The following is a 24,961-nucleotide window of genomic DNA, read 5'->3' on the forward strand; positions in this document are numbered from 1 at the left end:
CTGCTTAGTCAACTCGACTGTTGAAACTTGTGTATGCTTCGTGAAGTTCTCATGTTGTGTTTTTCAGCACCATCAATTCACTTATATTCCTCCCTAAGTTGTTTATACTCATTAGCATTTCGTCAAATCTTTTTTCAAGGTTGTTAGTTTCTTTGCATTGAGTTAGACCATGTTCTTTTAGCTCAGAGAAGTTTCTTATTACTCACCTTCTGAAGCCTGTTTCTGTCAATTCATCACACTCATTCTCCATCCAGCCTTTTTCCTTGCTGGTGAGGAGTTGTGATCCCTTGTAGGAGGACAGGTGTTCTGGTTTCGGATGTTTTCATCTTTTTTGCACTGGTTTCTTTCCATCTTTGTGGATTTATCCACCTGTTATCATCTTTGTAGTTGTTGACTTTCAGATTGGGTCTCTGAGTGGACATTCAGTTTGTTGATGATGAAGTTGTTTCTTTCTGTTTCTTAGTTTTCCTTCTAACATTCAGGCCCCTCTGCTGTAGGACTGCTGAAGTCCACTCCAGGCCCTGCTTGCCTGGGGATCACTTGCAGCAGCTGCAGAGCAGTAAGGGTTGCTGCTAGTTTCTTATTCTGCTATCTTTGTCCCAGAAGGATACCTGCCAGATGTCAGTCTGAGCTCTCCTTTATGAGGTGACTCTTTGGATATATGGGGGTCAGGGAGCTGCTTGAGGAGACAGTTTGTCCTTTATAGGAGCTCAAGTGCTGAGCTGTGAGCTCCGTTGTTCATTCAGAGATGCTGGGAAGGTACATTTATGTCCGCTGCAGCAGAACTCATAAACCCCCTTTTTTTTCCCCAGGTGTTCTGTCCCAGGGAGTTAGGGCTTTATTTATATGTTTTTGTCATGCTGCTGCTTTTTTCAGGGCTGCCCTGCCCAGCGAGAAGGCAGCCTGGTCACTATTTGCCTGCAGAGGCTTTGCTGAGCTGCTGTGCACTCTGCCCAGCTGCCGTGTGAACTTCCCTGCAGTCCTGTTTATACAGGTATAATTAGAACTGCCTAGACAACGGCAGCCCACCTCTGTAATGGCAGACTCTCTATTAATGGTGGGCTGCCCTGACAATGGCCGCTGCCTCAGCAATGGTGGACTACCTCCGTAGTGGTGGACTGCCTTGGTAATGGCACATGCCCCTCCCCAACAGAGCTGGACCGTCCTGGATTCAGCTGTGCTTGCTGTGAAACTCTCAATCCAGAGTGTTTCAGATTGCTGTTTTTTTGTGGGGGTGGGACCAGCCAAGCCTGATCACATGGTTCCCTGCCTCAGACCCCCTTTTTTTTTTCAGTTGAACGGGCGACTCTGTCTCTGAGGTGTTCCAGTCACCTGTTGAAAAGGTGCCAGAATCTGTGTGATTTCCTGTGTGGCGACCCACTGTGCTGGCTGAAACAGCCATGCTGAGACTCGTGGTGCTTTTTTGCCTGGGAATATCCTGGCCTGGCTCCCTGTTTCAGTCCCCCCCTTTTTTTATTGCATTTTAGGCTTTGGGGTGTATGTGAAGAACATGCAAAATTGTTGCATAGGTACACTCATGGCAGTGTGATTTGCTGCCTTCCTCCCCTTCACCTATATCTGGCATTTCTCCCCATGCTATCTCTCCCCAACTCCCCACCCCCCGCTGTCCCTCCCCTATTTCCCCCAAACAGACCCCATTGTGTAGTGCTCCCCTCCCTGTGTCCATGTGTTCTCATTGTTCAACACCCGCCTATGAGTGAGAACATGCAGTGTTTGATTTTCTGTTCTTGTGCCAGTTTGCTGAGAATGATGGTTTCCAGGTTCATCCATGTCCCTACAAAGGACATGAACTCATCGTTTTTGATGGCTGCATAATATTCCATGGTGTATATGTGCCACATTTTCCCTGTCCAGTCTATCAGTCTCTTTTTTATGGGTTGAATGGGTGACTCTGTCTCCCAATAGCTCCAATCACTGGCTAAAACAACACCTGGACCCATGTATTTTGTGCAGAGGCCGAGCCAGCCAAAACAGCCTTGCCAGCCAAAACAGGCACGCCGGCCAAAACAGCCATGCTGGCGACCCATGGGACTCCTCCACCTGGGAATCTCCTGGTCTGTGGGCAACAAAAATCCATCTGGAAATGTGGTGTCCACTCACCATCTGCACTTTCACTGGGAGCTGCAATCTTGAGCTGCTCCTAATCGGCCATCTTTACATGGATCTCATGTCTGTATATTTAAATAATTTTCAGGACATCCTCAACATTTTCATCACTCTGTTACCCACATTGCTGGACCTTCTAGACAACCTCAGCAATGGAAACTTGGTCTCTGGAGACTTTTTCAGTAGTATGAGAACTACGCTGGGATTGTTTTCTAAGTAGATATTACCAGTTTTTTCTTTTTTTTTTATTTTGCAGTTTGCAAACGATTTTTTATCAATAAAAGTTATTGTAAAATAGAAGTATACTAAACACTAATAACTTTTTTCTTACATTTTTTCTGAAGCTTAGAAAAATAAGTCAATTCTATTTCCTATCTCTAACATTTAACACTTACAACCAGCTAATATAATGACTTTTGTCACCTGCATTTATATGAAGCACAACTGAAAACAGGCAGTTATAGCTTACCTCTGCTTTCTAGCTCCAGAGTCTGAGATTTTTCTGCTATCCCACACTTATTTTCATGAGGTTTTCAACTTTAAATAGTGTTTCTTTGGCACTCACAAAATTATTATACTAGATACTTAAATCAACAACACTCTTAAGGAGGGAAAGAAACTAGCACCCACAGAGCACTGGCTGTTCTACTAAGTGTCTTACCTGCATTATCTCATGTGATTCCCAGACAATACTCAGTGTCAGTCTCAATCTCACTATCTTAGGGAAGAGAAACAGCAACTCACAGAAGACATGACTGGCAAAAATCATCAGGTGGTAGGAAGGGAAGCCAGAATTCAAAAGTAGATCTTGTTGTTAGCAGACCTATTCCCTTTCTATTAAACTACACTGCCCCACAAGAATGCATGTGTATATGGAACACAGTAGTCATCAAAGGTTAGTTATCATTGTCATCATTATTATCATTGACATCATCATCGATGTCATCATCGTTACAGCATTGGAAAGATGATGGCAAATAGAGAGATGAACAAAACTAGAGGACAGTGATGAGCGACCTAAGAAGTCATTAAGCATGCCTAAATTCACTTTATGAGAATGTCATAAAGTAATATGTATATGTAAATAAAATAAATCCTATCAATACACAAAGATTAGAAATTATAATATACAATATTGATAAGAATAAGGTGACTTTGGCATGTTCACGTACTTTCAGTAGTAATTGATACATACTTTTGTAAAAGCAATTTGGTAGTATGTATTAGAAACCCTTAAAAAAAAAAACTGGATCCTTTGTCCCAGCAATTCCATTTCTAGAAATCGATTCTACAGAAATAATCAACTATTCAAACATATATATATGTTTAAGCAAGTTTACTGGTTTCTGTAATATCAAAAGATTAGAAACATTCTAAAGTTCAACATGAGGAAAATAATTTAATAAATTCCAATTATCTATTAGAAATGAATGAAGCCATCAAAAAGAAATGACTTCATTGAGAAATTCTCATGATGTAATTTTAGGCTCATATGATAAAGAGTATAAATTGTATATACAATGTCTCAAGTTTTCATCAAAAACTGTAAAACTTGTACATATGTCTAGAAAAACGTTAATAGAATTTCAAGAAAACATTGAGAATGATTATTTCTAGGTTGTGGGATTATGGAATACTTCGACTTTCTTCTTTCTGCTGTCTTATATTCTCTAAATTATGTGCATATATTTTTCTTATATATGCATATACAAATATTTGTTTAAAGTTATTAAAGAGTCACAAAGACCATCATTTTCTAAAAACACTTATCATGAGAAGTTGGTTTATAGAAAATCATTACTTCTAGTGTAAATGTTACATTTCTAATCTTCACAAGAATGAAGAATCTTAGAATTAATACAAATCAACTTCATTCTCTACTTCTAAGAATTCTCAAGCATCTCCGTATCAAAGTTCTTTTAAACTTCTAGTATGGTCTTACCTTTGTTAAATTATCAGTTCTTTCAAGCAAGTTATCCATCATCTTATAATTTGTGCAAATTTGTATTTTGGTTTGAATCCCAACACTCTATACTAGGTATGAGACCAGAGCAAGTTACAAATCATACTAAGTCTCAATTTGTATAATCTCTAAAATGGAAATAATATGGAAACCTACCTCCTAGTGTTGATTTTTAGGTTGACGTTTAAATGAGAAAATGCATGAAGAATGTGACAAATAGCAAGAACTTATTGCAAGTTATTATCCATTGTTGTTTTATATTTCTTATACCAGGTATGTGGGCACACAAAAATAATTTTTGAAGATGCTAATGTAGAATTGAAGTCTAAATGACAGGCATACTCAATGTTATGAGTAGGCTGAAGATTGGAGAAAAAAAAAAAAAAAAAAAAAAAAAAAAAAAAAAAAAAAAAAAACAAGAGAAAACCGAAAAAGATGAACTTCCTTTGACTTGAACCAAATGTATGGGGATGGGACTAGGATGGCTGGGAACACAGATTTTCACTAAGACACCTCAGATGTTCCGTGGACTCTCACATGGAAGCCTGTGCGTTGTCTAAATGTTAACACAATGTCTCTTCTTTCCTATTGCAGTGTCCGTACCGTCCTGATATTTTGAGACAATACAGATGTCTTCCCTTGTAGCGGTCTTCAGCCTCCTCTACTCTGCACAATCTGTAGCAACACGTGGGCAATATCATTAATTCTGCTCTTCAGAGATATAATCAATACATTGCACATGGGGGCTTTCCAAGTAAATGAAAATTGATGGGAAATTATTTTTAGCAAAAGTTTAAAATCCAAATGAGAACTAAATAAATTGTTGAACAACAGCTGGGGAATTGAAGCCAATAAACCTTCCTTCTTAAACATTCTGTCTTCTTTGCCATTGAGGAAAAATATTTCCTGTGACTTCTTGCGTTTTTGGTATCTTCATAATCTTCAGTCATTGAATCCCAGTGGAGGGGACGCTTCACTTGCCCTGAACATAACCATGCTGGGCTCTTACGCTTGAAGTCTCCTACGATCTATTTCATATTATGAAAGACCTTAGACATAAAGTAAAATAGTTTATCATTTACTGTGTGATCTTCAGTAAGTCCTTAAGGCTCTCTGAGCTTGTTCATTCTTTGTTTTGAAAAAGTTACTTAACCAACCCATTATAACTTAACCAAGATTAAATGGGACGATGTTAATGAAAGAGTTTTGCCAACTAAGAAAAGCCATGTAAATGTAGGTAAAACGTGATTGCTTTGTCAAAAATGCTAAAGGAGAGGCACAGTGCAGTGGCTTATGTCTGTAATCCCAGCACTTTAGGGGGCCAAGGCGGGCAGATCACCTGAGGTCAGGAGTTCCAGTCAAGCCTGGTCAACATGGTAAAACCCCATCTCTACTAAAATATGAACATTAGCCAGGTATGGTGGCAGTCACCTGTAATCCCAGTTACTCAGGAGGCTGAGGCAAGAGAATCACTGGAGCCCAGGAGGCAGAGGTTGAAGTGAGCTGAAATTGCGTCACTGCACTCCAGCCTGGGTGACAAGAGTGAAACTCCATCTCAAGAAAAAAGAAGAAGAAGAAAATTCTGAAGGAGTTACTCAGGGTCAAGAAAGTTTTCAGAATGTCCCTAAGATTATATCCTGGCACACTACCTGTTGATGGGTGCTCTGCGGCCTTTACATTGATGCTGATCCAGAAAAAGAACATGTTCTACATACCCACCTCACAACAGGCTCATCAAATCCTGCCAGTGACACAAAGGCTGACATCCAGCTCCCTCCTCTCTTCCTTCCACGTTTGGGAAGCAAATAGAGTGAGGGCCATTAGGTGGGCACTGCAGGTTTTATCACAGAGTGGCACAGTCCTCCATGGGGTGCAAGTGGCATGTGGGGGTCTTTGGCATCATGCACTATGAAAAAAGAAATTTTTACTATGGGGCAAGTGGCTCACATAGTTAAGTGATCGTACTTATATCTAAATATGTATTCCAGTGTAGAAATTGTTGGCTAGGCCTATAATCCAGTGTTCCACAGAAGTGTCTTCATAGGTGCTGAAATAGGATTACGGGAGTGACAGACACAGGGCTGAAGAGGGAAGGGAGAAAATTTACATGGTTTTGAGGATATATTGCTTTGACTCTTTGACTTCTCATGATATTTAAAAACAAATAAAGTGGGGATTGGCTTCAATAATTTCATGAACAGATTTAAAATGAAATTCTGAGCATGGAGAAAATTTTCAAATTTTGGTATAAACAAATAAACTAAAAATGTAGACAAAGAAAAAATATTTTCACATATATGATTGACCAAAAAAATGATGTTTCTAAAATCCTGGTGCTTTTTTATTATATAAACAACTGAAGAAGAAAATGAACAATGATGGAAACTCATAGGAGGGGAAATTAAAATGGCCAAAAGGCATAAATTGCACTGAGCCTCCATAGTTGTCAAAAAATAAAGCAAAATAAGAAATTGCTGCTTACCTATTAGTTTACACTGTTGGTAGAAATGTGCATGTCATACATTTCTGACAGGCAATTTTTGATATTTATTAAAATGTAAAACATGAATATCCCAAGCAATATCACCCTTGGGAATTGACTCTGTAATTAAAAGTATCTGTGTGTAAGGATGTAGAAACAAGGCTATTAGCTGCAGCCTTACTTGTAGAAGAAACAAAAATTTACAAACTCTCTGATTGATTGACAGAATAAGGAATGATAACTCCCTATTATGAATGGTAAGTTGATCTTATAAAATAAATAAGGGGCTGGGCATAGTGACTCATTCCTACAACCCCAGCACCATGGGAGGCCAAGGCAGTTGGATCCCTTGAGCTCAGGAGTTGGAGACCAGCCTGGGCAGCATGGCAAAAACTTGTCTCTACAAAAAAACACAAAAATTAGCCAGGCATAGTGGCATGTGACTGTAGTCCCAGCTACTTGGGAGGCTGAGGTGGGAGGATCACTGAAGCCCAGGAGGCACAGGTTGCAGTAAGCCATGATGGTGCCACTGCACTCCAGCTTGGGCAGCAAAGCAAGTCCTCATTTCAAAATAAACATTATATCTAAAAATCTGGAGAAATTAATATTATGCATCAGAAAGTATAAAAAGCAAGGTACAGATTAATATGTATTATATGATCCAATTTTTGTGAAAGATAAAACAAAACAAATAAAAATTCATATTTATTAGTATATAGGTTTATATGAGCATGGAGAAAGACATAGAAATGTATAAAACAGGCTGTTCCCCTCAGAAACCTGGATCTGAAAAGAGTTGAAGAGCTAGCATTAACTTTTGAATGATTACATAATATTCTTGAGAGTCTTGAATAGAGGCAGGACAATCAAATTTCTTTAATAACTTCTTCAAGAATGTTAATCACATTTTTAAATAATTTGTAGGAACTTGATGTAGAGATTGTCAGTTATGATAAGATTTATTATTTTATTACCCTTATAAAGAAGCTATAATGAAATATTCTAGCTGCTAATATGTATCTGTAATTGTGAAATAATTTAAAGGTACCGTAATTGCGATTTTACTTAAAAAAACTTCTGATCAAATAAAGGTCAAAATAATATGAACTATCTCGGTCACCTCTAGAGCCTTGGAATGATATTACTCAGAGAGTCACAGAAATGTTTTTCTTACTGAATCACTCAGGAACCTAAAATTATCAATGGCAGACATATAAGTCTGGATATAAGAAAATGCTCACAGGCCTTAACAGAAAACTTTTAGAGCTATTAAAAATGAGATTATTACAGGATCCAATAGATTTTTGGCTGTAGTCTTGCAAGATTAATGTGAACAAGCTTTTGGAGTTACCTGGGTAGTCCCGGATTTTGCCTTTTTTCTCCCAAGTGGCTTATAATTGGATTTTCAATTACCCTCTTGGGCCCCAGAGTGTTGGCAGCTGGACATGGGTCTTCTACATGGAAACTTCCAAAATCATCCTTTGAAAAATCTGACCAGTCAAATAGAAAATACCCACCCTGACTGACATTATATTCCCCAGCAATTAAGCCCACCAGATAGTTCTACAGCAAATCTCACATGACACAGATGCCGCCCATGTATTCAGAGCTTCCCAATAGCTTGTTAGTCCCCATCCTGCAACAGAAGACAACCAAGATCATCAGATGTGTGGGGTGATTCTAGCTTTGTAATAGGAAAGATAGAAACAAAACAAGATAAAAAGCTGGAAGAAATAATCCATGAAGGAAAAAATACAAAATCTTTTTAAAAGCTGTTATTAATATTTGCAAAGAGAAAAGATATTATATGCATGAAAGAAGAATATCATGCCATAAAAAAATGTCTTGAGAATCAAAAATCATCACAACAGAGTAGAAATCCAATAGAAACATAAAATATCTAAATAAATTTACCCCTTCATGTACCTTTTCTCCAGAAGATAACTAATGAAGTTTCCCCAAACTGATAATTAATTCAAAGAAAGATGTGATATCTGAGAAGCTGTTGCTCTCTCCCTGGAGAGAGAGAAGGGATTCCCCATGACAAGGATGGGGAGGCTCCAGGATGGCAGGTGTGGCCACGCAAAGCACCTCCTCCACACTTGGAAGTAAGTCAAACACTTCAGAGAGATACGCAGCTGGGAATAACATTTCCAGTGACTATATGAACAATCATGCTGTTTCTAAAGCAATTTAAATGAAAATAAAGTTGACATGTTCTGGGAAAATAGGCTAGAAAACTCAAAAGTGGCTTTCAGGCTGACATCGACTTACAAAATAAGTGTCTATAAAGTGAAAATAATAGAACCTACCTCATAGAGTTATTCTGAGGTTTATGTCAATAGATAAATGCGAAGCATTTGGAACAACAACTGGCACGTGCTGAGAGTGACTGGGATATTAGCTATTATTATTCTTTAGATTATTAAGCTCTAAAGTTAGGCTTCCTGGAATCCTGGCTCCACCACTAGCTGTGTTCCATTGGGACATTTTTATGCAATCTCTCTAAACCTCAATGTCTTCATCTGTAAAATGTGCATGGCAATGGTACTTACCTCACAAGTTAATGCTAAATGTTGCACTAAATGAGGCAATGTATGTAGTCACAAAAGTGAGTAAAGTCAGCACTCCATAAATGTTACAGATAGTAATCATTTGTATTTTTTACAAAAATTTATATTTTAACTTCAAAAAGTAAAAAAAAGTTCCACCATTAAAGAACTCTTTACTTTATAGATATTTTTGTATTGTGACAACCATACCATTTGTATTATTGCATATTGTTTGAATAAATACTTGGTATTTCTACGTCGTCTCAGTAATTACACCTTTAAGCCTCTGCCAAGTACATTATCAGAATAATTTAAAATACATTAATATAAACACTTTTGGAACATTCAGATGGTTTGTCCTTTGACTCTCACAGAGAAGACTGGATGGAACATCTTTGCTTTTGGATTAGGCTTCTTAGATTATTTCCCAACTCCCTTCACAGGAGGAATGTAAACAGCCATTTTGCTCTCTCACAGATGCTCTTCTTGGCAGAATTCCAACCTCCACGGCCACAGCAAGACCAGCTAGCATTTCAGCTCCCTGGACATCTTTGGCTTCAGTTCCAAAATCAAAATGAAACGCTGTGTAGAAATTGATGGCTTTGAATGTGGGATTTTCAAATATTGCTCTATGAACTTAAAATTTATTCTATTTATTGTAATATTCTATAGAGTATTTATTTACCTATTCCATTCTCAAGTTCTATTTACTGCTACTAAAGTCCTTCTCCTGCTATTCATTTTGCACCTCATCCTGAAACAAGCTTTAAGTTTGTTATTTACGCATCTACATGAAATGTTACAATTTTTTCTAGCAACCTTTAAAATAATATTAATCTCATTATTTTACCAAGTTATTTAACCCCTAAAATAAGGGATTTAAACTGAAGATAATTTCTGCCAGTTACAATATTCTTTCTCAGGTTCATGTAAATTATGGGCTCCTGGGGAAAAGAAGACAGCTGGATCTCTTGCACGAATGCTGGTCTGTCCTTCTTGAGGCTTTGGAGTCACATCTCCGCACTACTCATCATTACCTGTATAATTATATTAGAGATACAAATCCTTACCTTCCACTAAGCTTCCAAGAGAGCTTGTGGTGTGTGTTACATCGGCAATAGAAAATTAACACACCCCTGTTGCAAACATGGCCATCTAAGGTGTGCGGATAGACATGTCTCCCTCTTTGATCTCAGCCAGGAAAAACTCATCACTTTTAAGAAGCCGTCAGATTAGATTAGATCCACCTCGTTAATCAAAGCTGATCGTCCCATCTCAAGACCTTTAACTAAATCACATATACAAAATCTGTTTTTTGCCATGTAAAGCAACATATTCCTAAATTCCTGGAATTAGGAGTGGACATCTTTGAGGGTCATTATTCTGCCTACCACACGGTATCACTGACCCAAACTGAATCAAGCACATCATCTCTCTGGATAAGCTGAATTTAGAATATGGTACTTGCTGGTAATGTAATATAGAATTGGGCTGGTGTACAGAGACACGAAGAGAGAGAGAAGCAGAGGAGAGTGATACCCTGTGACCCCTAGAGAGATAAGGTTACCTTTGTACATTGCAGATGTTGCTCCAGGCCTACCATAGTCCTCTGATACTAGAACACTGACTCTCAATAATGTGACAACTGGTCTTTCCACCTGCCCATCTAAACTTTTAGAAGGTAGGGCAAAGCATATGCACAGAATAGTTACCAGATGCTATTACTGAAAGATCTCCTGATTCTATGGAGTTTATGCCAAAGTGCTTTTGGTATTTCATGGAGCCATGTGTTCACTTTTCAATGGGATTCCTTGTTTTTTTCTTGCTAATTTGTTTGAGTTCTTTGTATATTTGGATATTAGTCCTTTTTCAGATGTATAGATTGCCAAGATTTTCTCCCACTCTCTGGGTTGTCTGTTTAATCTGCTAATTATTTCTTTTGTTGTGCAGAAGCTTTTTAGTTTAATTAAGTCTCATCTATTTATTGTTGTTTTTGTTGCATTTGCTTTTGGGTTTTTGGTCATGAAGTCTCTGCCTAAGCCAATGTCTAGAAGGGTTTTTCCAATGTTACCTTCTACAATTTTTACAGTTTCACTTATTTGATGTAAGTCTTTGATCCATCTTGAGTTTATGTATAAGGTGAGAGATGAGGATCCAGTTTCATTCTTCTACCTGTGACTTGCCAACTATCCCAGCACTATTTGTTGAATAGAGTGTCCTTTCCCCACTTTATGCTTTTGTTTGCTTTGTCAAACATCAGTTGGCTGTATATATCTGGGTTTGTTTCTGGGTTCTCTACCTTGTTCCATTGATCTACAGGCCTGTTTTTATACCAGTACCATGCTGTTTTGGTGAATATAGCTTTACACTATGGTTTGAAGTTGGGTAATGTAATGCTTCCAGGTTTGTTTTCTTTGCTTAGTCTTGCTTTGACTATGCAGGGTATTTTTTGGTTCCATATGAATTTTAGAGTTTTTTTTTCTAGTTCTGTGAAGAATGATGGCAGCATTTTGATGGGAATTGCATTGAATTTGTACATTGCTTTTGACAACATTGTCATTTGCACAATATTGATTCTACCCATTCGTGAGCATGGGATGTGTTTCCAATTGTTTGTGTCATCTATGATTTTTTTCAGCAATGTTTTGTAGTTTTCCTTGCAGAGGTATTTTACCTCCCTTGTTAGGTATATTCCAAAGTATTTAATTTTTGTTTTTGCAGCTATTGTAAAACGGGTTGGGTTCTTGATTTGATTCTCAGCTTGGTCACTGTTGGTATATAGCAGGGCTACTGATTTGTGTACACTACTTTTGTATCCCGAAACTTGGATGAATTCATTTACCAGTTCTAGGAGCTTTTTGGATGAATGAGTGGTATTTAAAGTGTTGTAAGTATACAATCATATCATCAGCAAACAGCAACAGTTTGACTTCCTCTTTATCTCTTTGGATGCCCTTTGTTTCTTTCTGTTATCCGCTTGCCCTGTCTAGAACTTCCAGTACTGTGTTTAATAGAAGTGGTGAAAGTCAGCAGCCATATCTTCTTCCAGTTCTCAAGGGAATGCTTTCAGCTTTTCCCCATTCAGTATTATGTTGGCCATGAATTTGTCATAGATGGCTTTTGTTACCTTCAATGTCCCTTTTATGCCAATTTTGCTAAGGATTTAACCATAAAGGATGCTGGATTTTGTCAAATGCTTTTTCTGCATCTATTAATATGATCATGTGATTTTTGTTTTTAATTTTCTTTATGTGATGTATCACATTTATTGACTTGCATATGTGAAACCTTCCCTACATTCCTGGTATGAAACTCACTTTTCATGGTGGATTATCTTTTTGATATACTGTTAGATTCGGGTCACTAGTATTTTGCTGAGAACTTTTATATTTACGTTCATCAGAGATATTGGTCTATAGTTCTGTTTTGTTTGTTTTGTTATGTTCTTTCCTGGTTCTGGTATTAGAGTGACACTGGCTTCATAGAATGACTTAAGGAAGATCCCTCTTTCTCTCTGTCATTTGGAATAGTATCAATAGGATTGGTACCAATTCTTCTTTGAATGTTTGATAGAATTCAGCTATGAGTCTCTCTAGTCTGGGGCTGTTATTGGTCAGTTCAGAGTTTCCATTATTTCCTGGTTTAATCTTCCAGGCATATCTTTCCAGAAATTTATCTGTCTCCTCTAGTTTTGCTAGTTTATGCACAAAGAGGTGTTTATAGTAGCCTTGAACTATCTTTCGTATTTCCATGGTATCAGTTATAATTTTTCCCATTTTATTTCTAATTGAGCATATTTGGATCCCTCCTCTTCTTTTCATGGTGAATCTTGCCAATGGTCTATCACTTTCATTGATCTTTTCAAAGAACGAGATTTTTTATCTTTTGTCTTTTTGTTGTTGTCATTGTTGTTTCAACTTTACTTAGTTCTGCTCTGATCTCGTTTATTTCTTTTCTGCTGGATTTGGGTTTGGTTTGTTCATGTTTCTCTAGTTCCTTGAGGTGTGGACTTGAGATTGTCTATTTGTGCTCTTTTAAACTTTTTGATGTGGACATTTAATGAATGCTATAAACTTTCTTCCTTGTATCACCTTGCTGTGTCCCAGAGGTTTTGATTATCATTCAGTCAAAGAATTTTTGATATCCATCTTCATTTCACTGTTGACCAAATTCTCATTCAGGAGAAGGTAATTTAATTTTCATGTATTTGCATGGTTTTGTGGGTTCCTTTTGGAGTTTATTTCAAATTTTATTCCACTGTAGTCTGAGAAAGTAATTGCTAAAATTTCAATTTCCTTAAATTTATTGAGACTTGTTTTGTCATCTATCAAATCGTCTACCTTGGAGAAGACTGCATGTGCTGATGAATAGAATTTATATTATGCAGTTGTTGGGTAGAATGTTCTATAAATATCTGTTAAGTCAATTTGTTGTAGGCTATAGTTTAAGTCCATTGTTTCTTTCTTGGCTTTCTGCCTTGATGACCTATCTAGTGCTGTCAGTGGAGTACTGAAGTCTCTTACTATTATTGTGTTGCTGTCTATCTCATTTCTTAGAACTAGTAGGTAATTGCTTTGTAAATTTGGGACCTCAAGTGTTAGGTGCTTATATACTTAGTATTTGATATTTTCCTCTTGCACTAGTCCTTTTATCATTGTATAATATTTCTCTTTGCTTTTTTAAATTTTGTTGCTTTAGAATTTGTTTGTCTAATATAGGAATAGCTACTCTTGCTTGCTTTTGATTTCCATTTGCAAGAAAACTCTTTTGCTATCCCTTTACCTTAAGTTTATGTGAGTTCTTTTGTGTCAGGTGAGTCTCTTGAAGACAGCAGATACTTGGTTGATTAATTCTTATCCATTCTGCCATTCTACATATTTTCGGTGGAGCATCTAGGCCATTTACATTCAACATTAGTATTGAGATGTGAGGTGCTCTTCTATTCATTGTGCCATTTGTTGCCTGTATACTTTCTTGCTTTTTTTTTTATTATTATTATTGTGTTGTTGTTTTATAGATCTTGTGAGATTTATGCTTTAAATAGGTTCTGTTGTGATGTGTTTCCAGGATTTGTTTGAAGATTTAGAGTTCCTTTTAGCAGTTCTTATAGTGCTGGCTTAGAAATGATGAGTTCCCTCAGCATTTGTTTTTCTGAAAAAGACTGTATCGTTCCTTCATTTATGAAGCTTGGTTTTGCTCAGTACAAAATTCTTGGCTGGTAATTGTTAAGTTTAAGGAGATTAAAGATAGGAGCCCAATCCCTTTTACCTTGTAGGGTTTCTGCTGAGAAATCTGCTGTGAATCTGACAGGTATTCCTTTATAGGTTGCCTGTTGCTTTTGCCTCACAATTCTTAAGATTCTTCCCTTTGTCTTGACTTTAGATAACCTGATCACTATATGCCTACGTGGTGATCTTTTTGTGATGAATTTCTCTGATGTTCTTTGATCATCTTAAATTTGGATGTCTAGATCTCTAGCAAGACCAGGGAAGTCTTCCTTGTTTATTTCCTCAAATATGTTTTGCAACGTTTAGATTTCTCTTCTTCCCCAAGAATTCAACTATTCTAAGATTTAGTCACTTAACATAATCACAAACTTTTTCCAGGCTTTTTCCTTTTGTTTTAATTCTATTTTCTTTGTCCTTGTTGAATTGAGTTAATTTAAAAGCCTTGGTTTTGGTTCTGAAAGGTTTTTTTCTACTTTTTTGAGTCTATTGCTGGGACTTTCCAGTGCATTTTGCAATTCTCTAAGTGTGTCCTTCATTTCCAGAAGTTTTGATTGTTTTTCATTTACGCTATCTATTTCAATGCATATTTTCCCATTCATATCCTGTATTTTTTTTATTACTATAAGTTAGACTTCACCTTCTCTGGTGCCTCCTTAATTGCTTTGATAGTCAACCTTCTGATTTCTTTTAATGTCAATCCATAGATTTCATCTTGATTTGGATCCATGGCTGGTGATCTAGTGGGATCTTTTGGGGGTGTTGAAGAATCTTGTTTTGTCATATTACCAGAATTGTTTTTCTGGTTTCTTCTCATTTAGGTAAATTACATCAGAGGGAAGGTCTAGGACTCATGGGCTGCTGTTCAGTCTTTTGTCCCATGGGAGTTTCCCTTGATGTGGTGCTGTATCCTTTTCCCAAGGGATGGGGCTTCCTGAAGGCTGAACTGTAGTAATTGCTTTTTCTCTTCTGGATCTAGCCACCCAGTGGAGCTACCTGGCTCTGGGCTTGTACTAGGGAGTGTATTCAAAGAGTCCTGTGATGTGATCCATCTTCAGGTCTCTTAGCCATGGATACCAGCACCTGCTCCAGTGGAAGTAACAGGAGAATGAAGTGGATTCTGTGAGGGTCCTTGGGTGCATTTGTGTTAAGTGTGCTGGTTTTGTGTTGGTTGGCCTCCAGCCAGGAAGTGGAGCTTTCAGAAGCACATCAGCTATGGTAGTATGGGAGGACCAGGTGGTGGGCAGGACCATAGTGCTCCCAAGAGATTATTTACTTTAGCTTCAGTTACCACCGTGGGTAGAAAAAGACCACCAGCTAGGGGCAGGGTTAGGCATGTCTGAGCTTAGACTATCCCTGGTCAGGGCTTGCTGCAGCTTCTTTGAGGGATAGGGGTGTGGTTTCCAGGCCAATGGAGTTATGGTCCCAGGGGAATTATGGCTGCCTCTGCTGTGTCACACAGGTCACCAGGGGAGTAGGGGAAAGCTGGCAGGCACAACTCCCATGCAGCCCACAGTTTAAAGGGCCAGTCTCACTGCCACCGTGAACCCCCAACAGCAATGAGTTTATTTCCAGGCAACCAATGAGCAGAGCCGAGAGACCGTCCCAGGCTACTAGCCTCCCAACTGAGAAAGCAAGCTGACTTGCAGTTCCTCTGCTATCCCCTGCAGCAGCAATCCATCTCCTTCAAAGTATCTGAGGATTCTCTCTGCTTTCCTGGTATCCTCCTGTGGGAGTCGTTGGAGCAAATGTTCATGATGTGGATCTCCACAAGCTGCTCTGTTCCTCCAAGTGGCAGGTGCAAGTTAGTCCTGCCTTCTTCCTCCATTTTGCCTCCTGATGACCTATTTTTCTTGATAAATCTTAATAAAATATCTTTCTTTCAAGACTTCCTCATTCTCAAAGTAGAAACCATTCCTTAAATTTAATCAACAAGTATCTGAGCACTCATTCTGTGCCAGACATTGAGTTAAGAGCAGAGAATCCGTAATGAAAAGATAGCGTAGGGTCTTCCTCTTTTGAATTCCATGTCAAAGTCTTCCCTGACACTGACCACTTCCTGCTTCACAGGAAGGCTCTCTGTCTTGTCTACCTGACCATGGCCAATCCCACTGCTAATCTGTAAACCCTTAAATAGGAGACACCGGATCTCCTGGATTATGAGACTCTCATAGAACAGTGTCTGTTTAACATAAATGTGCGCAAGAATTCAACAATCATTCATTAAACATCTACTGTATATATTAAACTAGGTACAGTTGATGATATCAATGAAATTTAAGAACATTCCTAACTGGAAATTTCCTGTAGAATTTGTGAGACTGATCTCTACACTAAATATAAAGGGCAACAAAAGGGAATAGGCCCTAAACCACAGGAGGGATGCTAGCTTGACAGGAATGCAGAGACACAAAGAACAGCAGTGAGATGGAGTTAATATATCTCCACCAGGGTGACCTTGTCCTGGTTCTCAAAGTTTGGGTAGGATTTGAATGGGCAAGAGGGGCAGAAAAGAAGAGAGAGAGCATGATGGGCAAGGGCTTGAGTCAGGAATTCATTCTTCTTTGGGGGACCATGGAGATACAAGCGTCTAAAACACATAGGCCTTGTATTGGAGAATGGGGAGGAATAGGCGGATGAGGTTAAAGCCAGATTATGAAGCCTTGAATGCCAAACATCAGATCTGAGGCTATATTCTTACCTTGATACATTTCAGACACAACTAAAATCATAGGACCTCCCTTTCTTCTCTATTAAGTGAATGTTTCTCAGTCTTGGTGTGAGTCTCAGTGCCTACACAATTAAAGCTTACTGAAAAGTTTCCTAGAAATTCCAGAGAAATATGTCCTTTATGTTGACTTGTTCATGTTGAAAGACTACATCTGATTAAATAGCTGCCTGTACAATGCCTCCAAGTGTGGATAAAAGAAAAATCAAACTCGTATTCTTGGAAAGCCATGCATATACTAGTTACATTGATCAAAGGGCAATAGAAATGATCCAGTGAGGATTTTTCTGAATTTCTCACAATTATTTAAAATCTACCTCAAACACCTGTCCCTCTACCATGCCTCCCCAAGTCCTTCATTCCAAATAGCACCTCTGTCTCTACTCCCAAAGCACTGACTGACCCCTGTGATAGGGCATTTCCCAGCCAGGCTGACATGTAGACTTGGCTCCCTATGTGTCTTTTCCCCGTAGACTTTGAGCTTCCTTTTATGAATCATAATTGTAGCTAACATTTAGGAGGCTGTTCCTACTGTCTAAACTCCATGATGAGTGCTTTACACGGATTATTTCATTTTCTTCACCAAACAGTCCTTTAAAATGATACTATATTCACTAAATAGTCCTTTAAAATTGTGCTATATTCACTAAGCAGTACTTTAAAATGGTGCTATTATTGCTTTTCATCTTACAGTAAAGAAACTAAGTGGAAAAAAACGGGTGGGCACAGTGGCTCACGCCTGTAATCCCAGCACTTTGGGAGGCCAAGATAGGCGATCCCTTGAGGTCAGGATTTTTAGAGCAGCCTGGCCCATATGGTGAAACCCGATCTCTACTAAAAATACAAAGAATTAGCCAGGCATCATGGTGCTTGCCTGTAATCTCTGCTACTCAGGAGGCTGAGGCAGGAGAATCGCTTGACCCTGGGTGGTGGAGGTTGCAGTGAGCCGAGATTGCACCACTGCACTCCAGCATGCGTGACAGTGCAAGACTTTGTCTCCGAAAAGAAAACAGTGAAATAATAAGTGCCAGCACACAAAGCTAGTAAAGAATAGGGTCTGCTATGTCCCAAAAGCCATTGCTGCCCATACTGCCCATGGCTGGGTAAAGGTCATGCCTTATTCATCACTGCCATCCACTGGACCCAGCTTAGTGCCTGACACAGGGAGGGGATGAATCATTGATGATTGGTTTTAGGTGGAGTAAACATTCCTGGCATGGTGAGCACCTTTGCTGTGATTGAATTTCTGATTCTCTGTGAAGAGAAGGGGAGTCCTGGATCAAACACTGAGTCCTCTGGCTCCTTGCTGTCATCTTTATTTAACTTGCTCCTTTGCTCCTCCTTCTTCTTAACTGCACCATTTGCATTCAAAGCTAGAGCTTAGAGCAGAGAAAGGGAAAACAGAACCCTGAATGACCCCTGTTGGAATCAGAGAGGAGAAACAAGAAATTCGACAGATGAGGAATAAAGTGGGGAAAAGATAAAGTGATTAAAATTTATTACTTCGACTTAATATTTAACCTAATGATAATAAAATCTTACCTGATGTTGGAAAGATCAATGTTTTAAATGATGATTCAGTGCCCTTTCTTTATGATTTGACAGTCTGAGAACAATCTAATGGGTGTGGCTTAAAGAACTTGATCACAAGTAAAATTGGAATTGGGTATTACTCACGCAAACATAAATACCTGTGCAATATACCTGCTTTATGCACTTAAGCAGGGAAGAAATCCGCAAGGACTTACCCATCTCCTGGTCTGCAGAGAAGACAGAAACAACATGAGCACGGCAGGAAAAGTAAGCAACATATACATTACTGTTGGAAATATATTCTCATCAATAGAACAAAGAAAGAAATACAGTATTTGATGAACAATTTAAAATTCACATCTAAATTAGAAATGATACACTGAAACATGATACATAATATATGCTACAATATGTAATGTATACTAAACTACAGTGGAAATAAGCTGTCTTTAAAGACCTTCAGATAGAATGTATAGAATCTGTATCTATTAAGTCTTTATTTCCTACATTAAGTACATTTAAAGTAAAGTGATTGTTTATTCCGAGCTAATCATGACTAATTTGTAAAGCCAAATTTAGAAATGTCTTTCATCAAGAAGCTTTCTTTATATTAAGTAACATCATTTAAATGTATTATTTCTATTCATTTTTTCATGAAAAGAAGAAAGTTAAGTCTGATGAAAGTTTTATGAGAGGATTTGATTTAGAAGACATTGAAATACCCTTTTAACCTTAACAGAAAATACCTTACAAACTGCTTATTGGTCTCACAGCATTAGAATCATCAAGATTAAGCAAGACAACATCAACATTCAAACTGTGATTTAAAAAGATTCAGTGGTCGGACACAGCGGCTTAGGCCTATAGTCTCAGCACTTTGGGGAGCCGAAGTGGGTGGATCGAGAGGTCAGGAGTTTGAAACCAGCCTGACCAACATGGTGAAACCTTGTCTCAACTAAAAATACAAAAATTAGCTGGGCATGGTGGTATGCCCCTGTAATCCCAGCTACTCAGGAGGCTGAGGCAAGAGAATCGCTTGAACCCAGGAGGCACAGGTTGCAGCAAGCTGAGATCACGCCACTGCCCTCCAGCTGGGGTGACAGAGAGAGACTCTGACTCCAAAAAAAAAGGTTCAGTATGACAAAATTTAGGCAATTTCCACAGTAATCTTATGGAACAGTGTCTTCTCCATATGAAAGTCAATACGGTTTTACAGAAAATTAATAATACAATTAGCATTAGGAACACAGATATTTGGTTTTGCCTTCCATAAATTTCTTACTTGTTCGATGTGTTTACAGGTGTACAAATATGCATGTTGTCATACAATATGATCAATTGACATTTTTAATTTTTTTAATTGCTTAATCACATAAGCCTGTGCAACTATTTCCAGACCTTTTTTTGTGTTAGGAGTATATCACACAGTAAAATATATTACTATGATAATTCAGTTTAAAGGTTCTGAGGCTTATCTGTACATTCTGTGAGAAAACAGGCTCATATTAATAAGCCTGGTTAGAAATCACATGAGTGCCTCATTGTTACTGTTCTTATTCCACCTCACTTTACTTTCATTCATTACTGATTAATATGTACATTCCACATAGAAAATAATTAGGAAAAAAATTAAATTTACCAAACTCAAAAGAAACAATGAGTTCCTAGAACAAAAGTATAAACCAATCATATTAACAAAAATAATAACTGATGAAATCGGTAATTAATCCTCCCCTCCTGGGCACAATATCAATAACTTAGACTTTTGTCAGCATTTCATTTATGTTTATCTGTCCTGCATTTTATTTTCCTCAAATGCTGAATGTTGACAACACTATTTCATAAGGTGGTTGTGTTATGACAATTCAATAAATTAATACTATAAAGAAATTAAAATTGTATCTGGTAGATAGAAACAAGTCAATAAATATTAGCCACAATTATTATTGTTTCTATTTAACTTTTTGCTAATGTTTTATTGCCACAGAGTAGAAAAAACATAAGGCTAGATTCATCTTTATTCTCTGGAAAAGATTGCAGAAAAATTATTTAATCACTGATACTTCAGAAATTATTTATCACTGAATCAACTGATCCTCAACTATTTCAGCTGTAAAATAAAGCCAATTAATTCAATAATACTGTCCTGGTAGCATCTTTGAGAGGTTTAAAAATAATGAATATTGTGGAATTTCCACCAAGATGGCCAAATAGGAACAGCTCCAGTGCGCAGAAGTCCCTAATGGCTTCCCTTTGGTAGGAGAGGGAGTTCTCCCACCCCTTGTGTTTTTCCATGGTCTTCACAACCTGCATACCAGGAGATCCTCTCAGGTGCCTACACTGCCGGTGCGCTGGGTTTCCAGCACAAAACTGGGTGGTCATTTTAGCCACAGCAGTTTTTTGTTTTTTCTCATACCCAGTGGCACCTGGAACACCAGAGAGAGAAAACCACTCATTCCCCTGAAAAAGGGAGCTGAAGCCAGACAGCCAAATGATCTGGCTTGGCAGGTTCCACCCCCTATGAAGACCAGAAAGCTAAGATCCACTGGCTTGAAACTTTGGGAACTCAAGGGGGAAGTTTGAGGGCGGAGGTGAGGGATAAAGGACTGCATACTGAGTACAGTGTACACTACTTGAGTGAAGGGTTCACCAAAACCTCAGAAATTGCCACTAAAGAACCTACCCAGGTAACCAGTCAATTAATTTGACTACAGTCAAATTAAATAGTTTAATTTCAAAAACTATTGAAATTAAAGATAAATTTTATAAATAAACATAATGCATATCACTCACCCAGCACAGGCCACAGTGTGCCTATCACATCATGGGCACCTGATAATCAGAAACTTCCTGCTATTAGTACCTTCCTTCCAAGTATTATGATATTTATTTTGGCATTGACCGTGTTCAACACCCTGCAAAGTTGAATAATTTGACAAATAAATAATGAAAATAAATTGTCAGAAGAATAAATTTCAATTGAATTTTTATCATAATTGCAATTTTGTTGATTTTCTCTAGAAAAAGTTCTGTGAATTGTACAGGCTTAACCACATGAAGACAAATGTTACAGTATACTGACAAGCACTGGAAATATATGTTCAACTTTTATTTTTAAAAACATCTATGGATAAGATCTGCTAGCTAGAAATTCAAACACAATGTCTCCAATTTTGAAATATGTATGTATGGGTCTGATTGTACACACACACACACCACCACCACCAACTCTAACCTCTGTAATTTTGGGCTCAAATCAAAGCTGGAAGGAGTCTCTACACACAAATCGATAACACAATAGGCTCTGAAAGCTAAGCTGCAAATGGGTGTTGGAACAAGTCACACATAGAAGTGGTGGAGAGAGAAAAGTAAAAGAGGAGAATAGGCAAATAGCGAAAGAGACATCATCCTAGGCAGTAAGATAAATATATCTTACAGAGTCAGATCCTTTGGGTCTAAGCAGAAAATTGAGCAAGAAAGCAGTGTATTTTATTAACACACACTGACTCCGTCAGCAAAATGAAAGTGACTTAGAAATTCATGTACCAGCCAATAGTTGCGGGTAAAGAAACGTTTTCAGCACAGCATTAGGAAATGTCAGGATTAAACACCTTGGGAGAAAAAAACAACAACATGAGGATGGCCTTCATGAATATATTCCATTTTACCTCAGTGTGTTGTTATAGTTAACTCTGTTTATCTTTCCTTATATTATTGTTTTTATAAAATATGTTTTTATTCTCTTCATAAATCAGAGGTGATCATTTCCATGAAGGACTTGTTAGGAACCAGACATAGGACTAGATGCTGCAAGTACAAAGATGAAATGACACAATTTCTGATGTCAAGAGTGGGAAAACACTGGTACCATCTCTCTGTTTGATTTTCTAGGTAATCAAATGCAAAGCAGCTGTGCTGTGGGAGTTAAACAAACCCTTTTCCATTGAGGAGGTGGAGGTGGCACCTCCTAAGGCCCATGAAGTTCGTATTAAGGTGAAATACATTTTTCCATTTGTATTTAAGTCTAAAAATCTCAGAAAAATTTAAAAATGGAAAGAACCAAAAATCTTAGTCATTTTTTATGTGATCATCCAGAAAATAGAATATACTTGTTGTCAAGGAAAGGTATAAATATAAATTATTGAATATTTAAACAGTGATCAAAGAGTACATAAAGTATAATTCCAATAAAATACAAAAGAATTTATGTGTTTGCACAGAAAATATATTTGAACAGATATACATCAAGACTTCAAAATCAATTGGCAGTAGATTTTTTATGTGTTGATTTGCTATTTCTACTTCTGTTCTTATGAAGTATGCATTCTTGTATATTACTTAAGACTTAATTTCAGGATCAGTTATTTCACAGATCATTCTCAATTGTTTAATTCAAGAAAGGAAGGTAGAGGAGGGTTTTAGCCTGGTTAACCTCGGGGATAAACTGAATCTTTCCTATTTGGGAATAGTAGGGATTATTAGCAAAATTCTTGAATACAATTTGGAAGCACAATTTCAGGAAATTGGGATTTTTAAATTCATCTGAGATTCATAATATTTCCTGAATCTCAACATCTTCTCTTCACTCTGTAGATAGGGGCTGTAGGAATCTGTCGCTCAGATGACCACGTGGTTAGTGGCAACATGGTGACCCCACTTCCTGCGATTTTAGGCCATGAGGCAGCCGGCATTGTGGAGAGTGTTGGAGAAGAGGTGACTACAGTCAAACCAGGTACAGGACTCACACACTGAGAACACGCCTTGGTTCTCCATTCCAGGATTTCCCAGCCTGGGTGAGGAAACCGAGGCAATGAGAGATGAAAAGGCTTGCACAAGGTCACAGGGCAGCTGGGACTTCAGGGGCTTCCTCCTTCCCTCTCTGCCTGCCTGACTCAGGCATGTGTGCATTCAGGCATGCGTGTATTCTACCCTTCAACAATTATGTACTGAGGATCTGCTAGTTGCCAGGCAACAGTTTAGAGCCTGGCGATATGTGAGGATCAAAAGAGACACGGTGCCTACCAGTGTGAGTTCATAATCTAATAACCTCCGTGTTAGTGTTGCTGAACTCTGTCTCCTGTCAGGGCCAGACAACCAGAAACGGGAGGAGGGAAAAGACATAAGTATAGAAACTGTTCTGTGCTGAGTTCATGAAATGGAGGCTACATGGCTATGGCTGAATAAACATGACTTTTTCTTAGGTGACTTATGCAGCCCCTTCACCAGTTTCCTCTTCTGACATAGTGTCTCTTCCAGAGCATGGACTCAATGAAACAGACTAGGTGAAAGGAAATGAAAGAAACATAGCAGGAGCCATCCACCATCAACTATGTCTGCCTTATTACCTTCAGTCATGCTTCAATGCGACTGGTTGTGAATTACTAATTATATAGAGAGAATAAGTAGGACATTTCCATACCATCAGTTTCACATAAATTTTACCTATAAAATGTTATGGGCCAACCATTTTTCTTGGTCTTGTGGAATAGGTAGCATAGGTAATTAAAATAAATACTATGTTTAATTCTAAAAACTTGCTTTAGGTGTAGATTGGACCTACCACTTTACCAATTTGAATGGTGAACAGAAAAATAAAATGAACCGTCCAATTTGAGTTTCAGCTCTTACTAACTTCTTTAGTTAGAAATAAATTAATAACAAAATGACACCCTTAGTTTTCACCCATGCTCCCTCCACCACAATAGGAAAAGTAGATAATTCACATATTATCATCAGCTAAAAACATTTCAAAGTCAGTTCTTATCCAAAAAGTGCCTAACTTATTGTGGAGGGTTGAAATTTCTAGAGGAATTTCTGGAATTGTTCTTTGTCCCATTTTTGTTAGTTTTCTTCAAAAAAAGAACTAAGATCACTTTAAAAGCATTCATTTCATAATAAAGATAAGCCTAGTCATTTTGAAAAGCAAAGAATAGTTCAAACTTCACATTTTTATTCTAAATCAAACTATAACAAAAAACAGGTCTTACCAAAATCTAGCAGGACTATTATATTCTACTTTCAACTAAAATTTATATTTATACTTACAGTAAGAATATTTAAGATTTAAATAGTTAAGGATTAAATAAAATGTTTGTAAAGCCTCCAGGAGAAACTGGTACACTATATAAAGGTTAACTATCAATGCTGTGGAAGTAATTTTTTTTTTTTTCCCATTTATTTATTTTATTGCATTTTAGGTTTTGGGGTACATGTGAAGAACATGCAAAATTGTTGCATAGGAACACACATGGCAGTGTGATTTGCTGCCTTCCTCCCCATCACCTACATCTGGCATTTCTCCCCCAGCTATCTCTCCCCAGCTTCCCACCCCCCACCCTCCCTCCCCTATTT

General features: G+C 37.8%; 1 protein-coding gene and 1 long non-coding RNA gene across 3 annotated transcripts in view; one reads left to right on the top strand and one right to left on the bottom strand.

Annotated features, from left to right (window-relative positions):
* Window positions 1-9,291: 9,291 nt before the first annotated feature.
* On the bottom strand, window positions 9,292-21,520 carry LOC119469116. Its single transcript, XR_005197930.1, has 3 exons — window positions 21,404-21,520; window positions 18,620-18,837; window positions 9,292-9,679 (listed from the first exon to the last, which is right to left on the bottom strand). It is a non-coding gene; the product is annotated as an uncharacterized LOC119469116 (long non-coding RNA).
* Window positions 18,762-24,961, top strand: part of LOC108294353 (alcohol dehydrogenase 1C-like) — a 61,625-nt gene continuing 55,425 nt past the window's right edge. Inside the window, exons 1-3 of one of the 2 annotated variants that reach the window (XM_037734129.1) lie at window positions 18,763-18,877; window positions 22,502-22,603; window positions 23,204-23,342. In XM_037734129.1, coding sequence (XP_037590057.1) covers window positions 18,860-18,877; window positions 22,502-22,603; window positions 23,204-23,342 — 259 coding nt within the window. In that variant the 5' untranslated portion in view covers window positions 18,763-18,859. Of the gene's footprint in view, window positions 18,878-22,501; window positions 22,604-23,203; window positions 23,343-24,961 lie in introns of both variants that reach the window. The other variant, XM_037734130.1, reaches the window with a different exon arrangement.

This window comes from Cebus imitator, unplaced genomic scaffold, assembly GCF_001604975.1.
Source record: "Cebus imitator isolate Cc_AM_T3 unplaced genomic scaffold, Cebus_imitator-1.0 Scaffold575, whole genome shotgun sequence".
NCBI lineage: Eukaryota > Metazoa > Chordata > Mammalia > Primates > Cebidae > Cebus > Cebus imitator.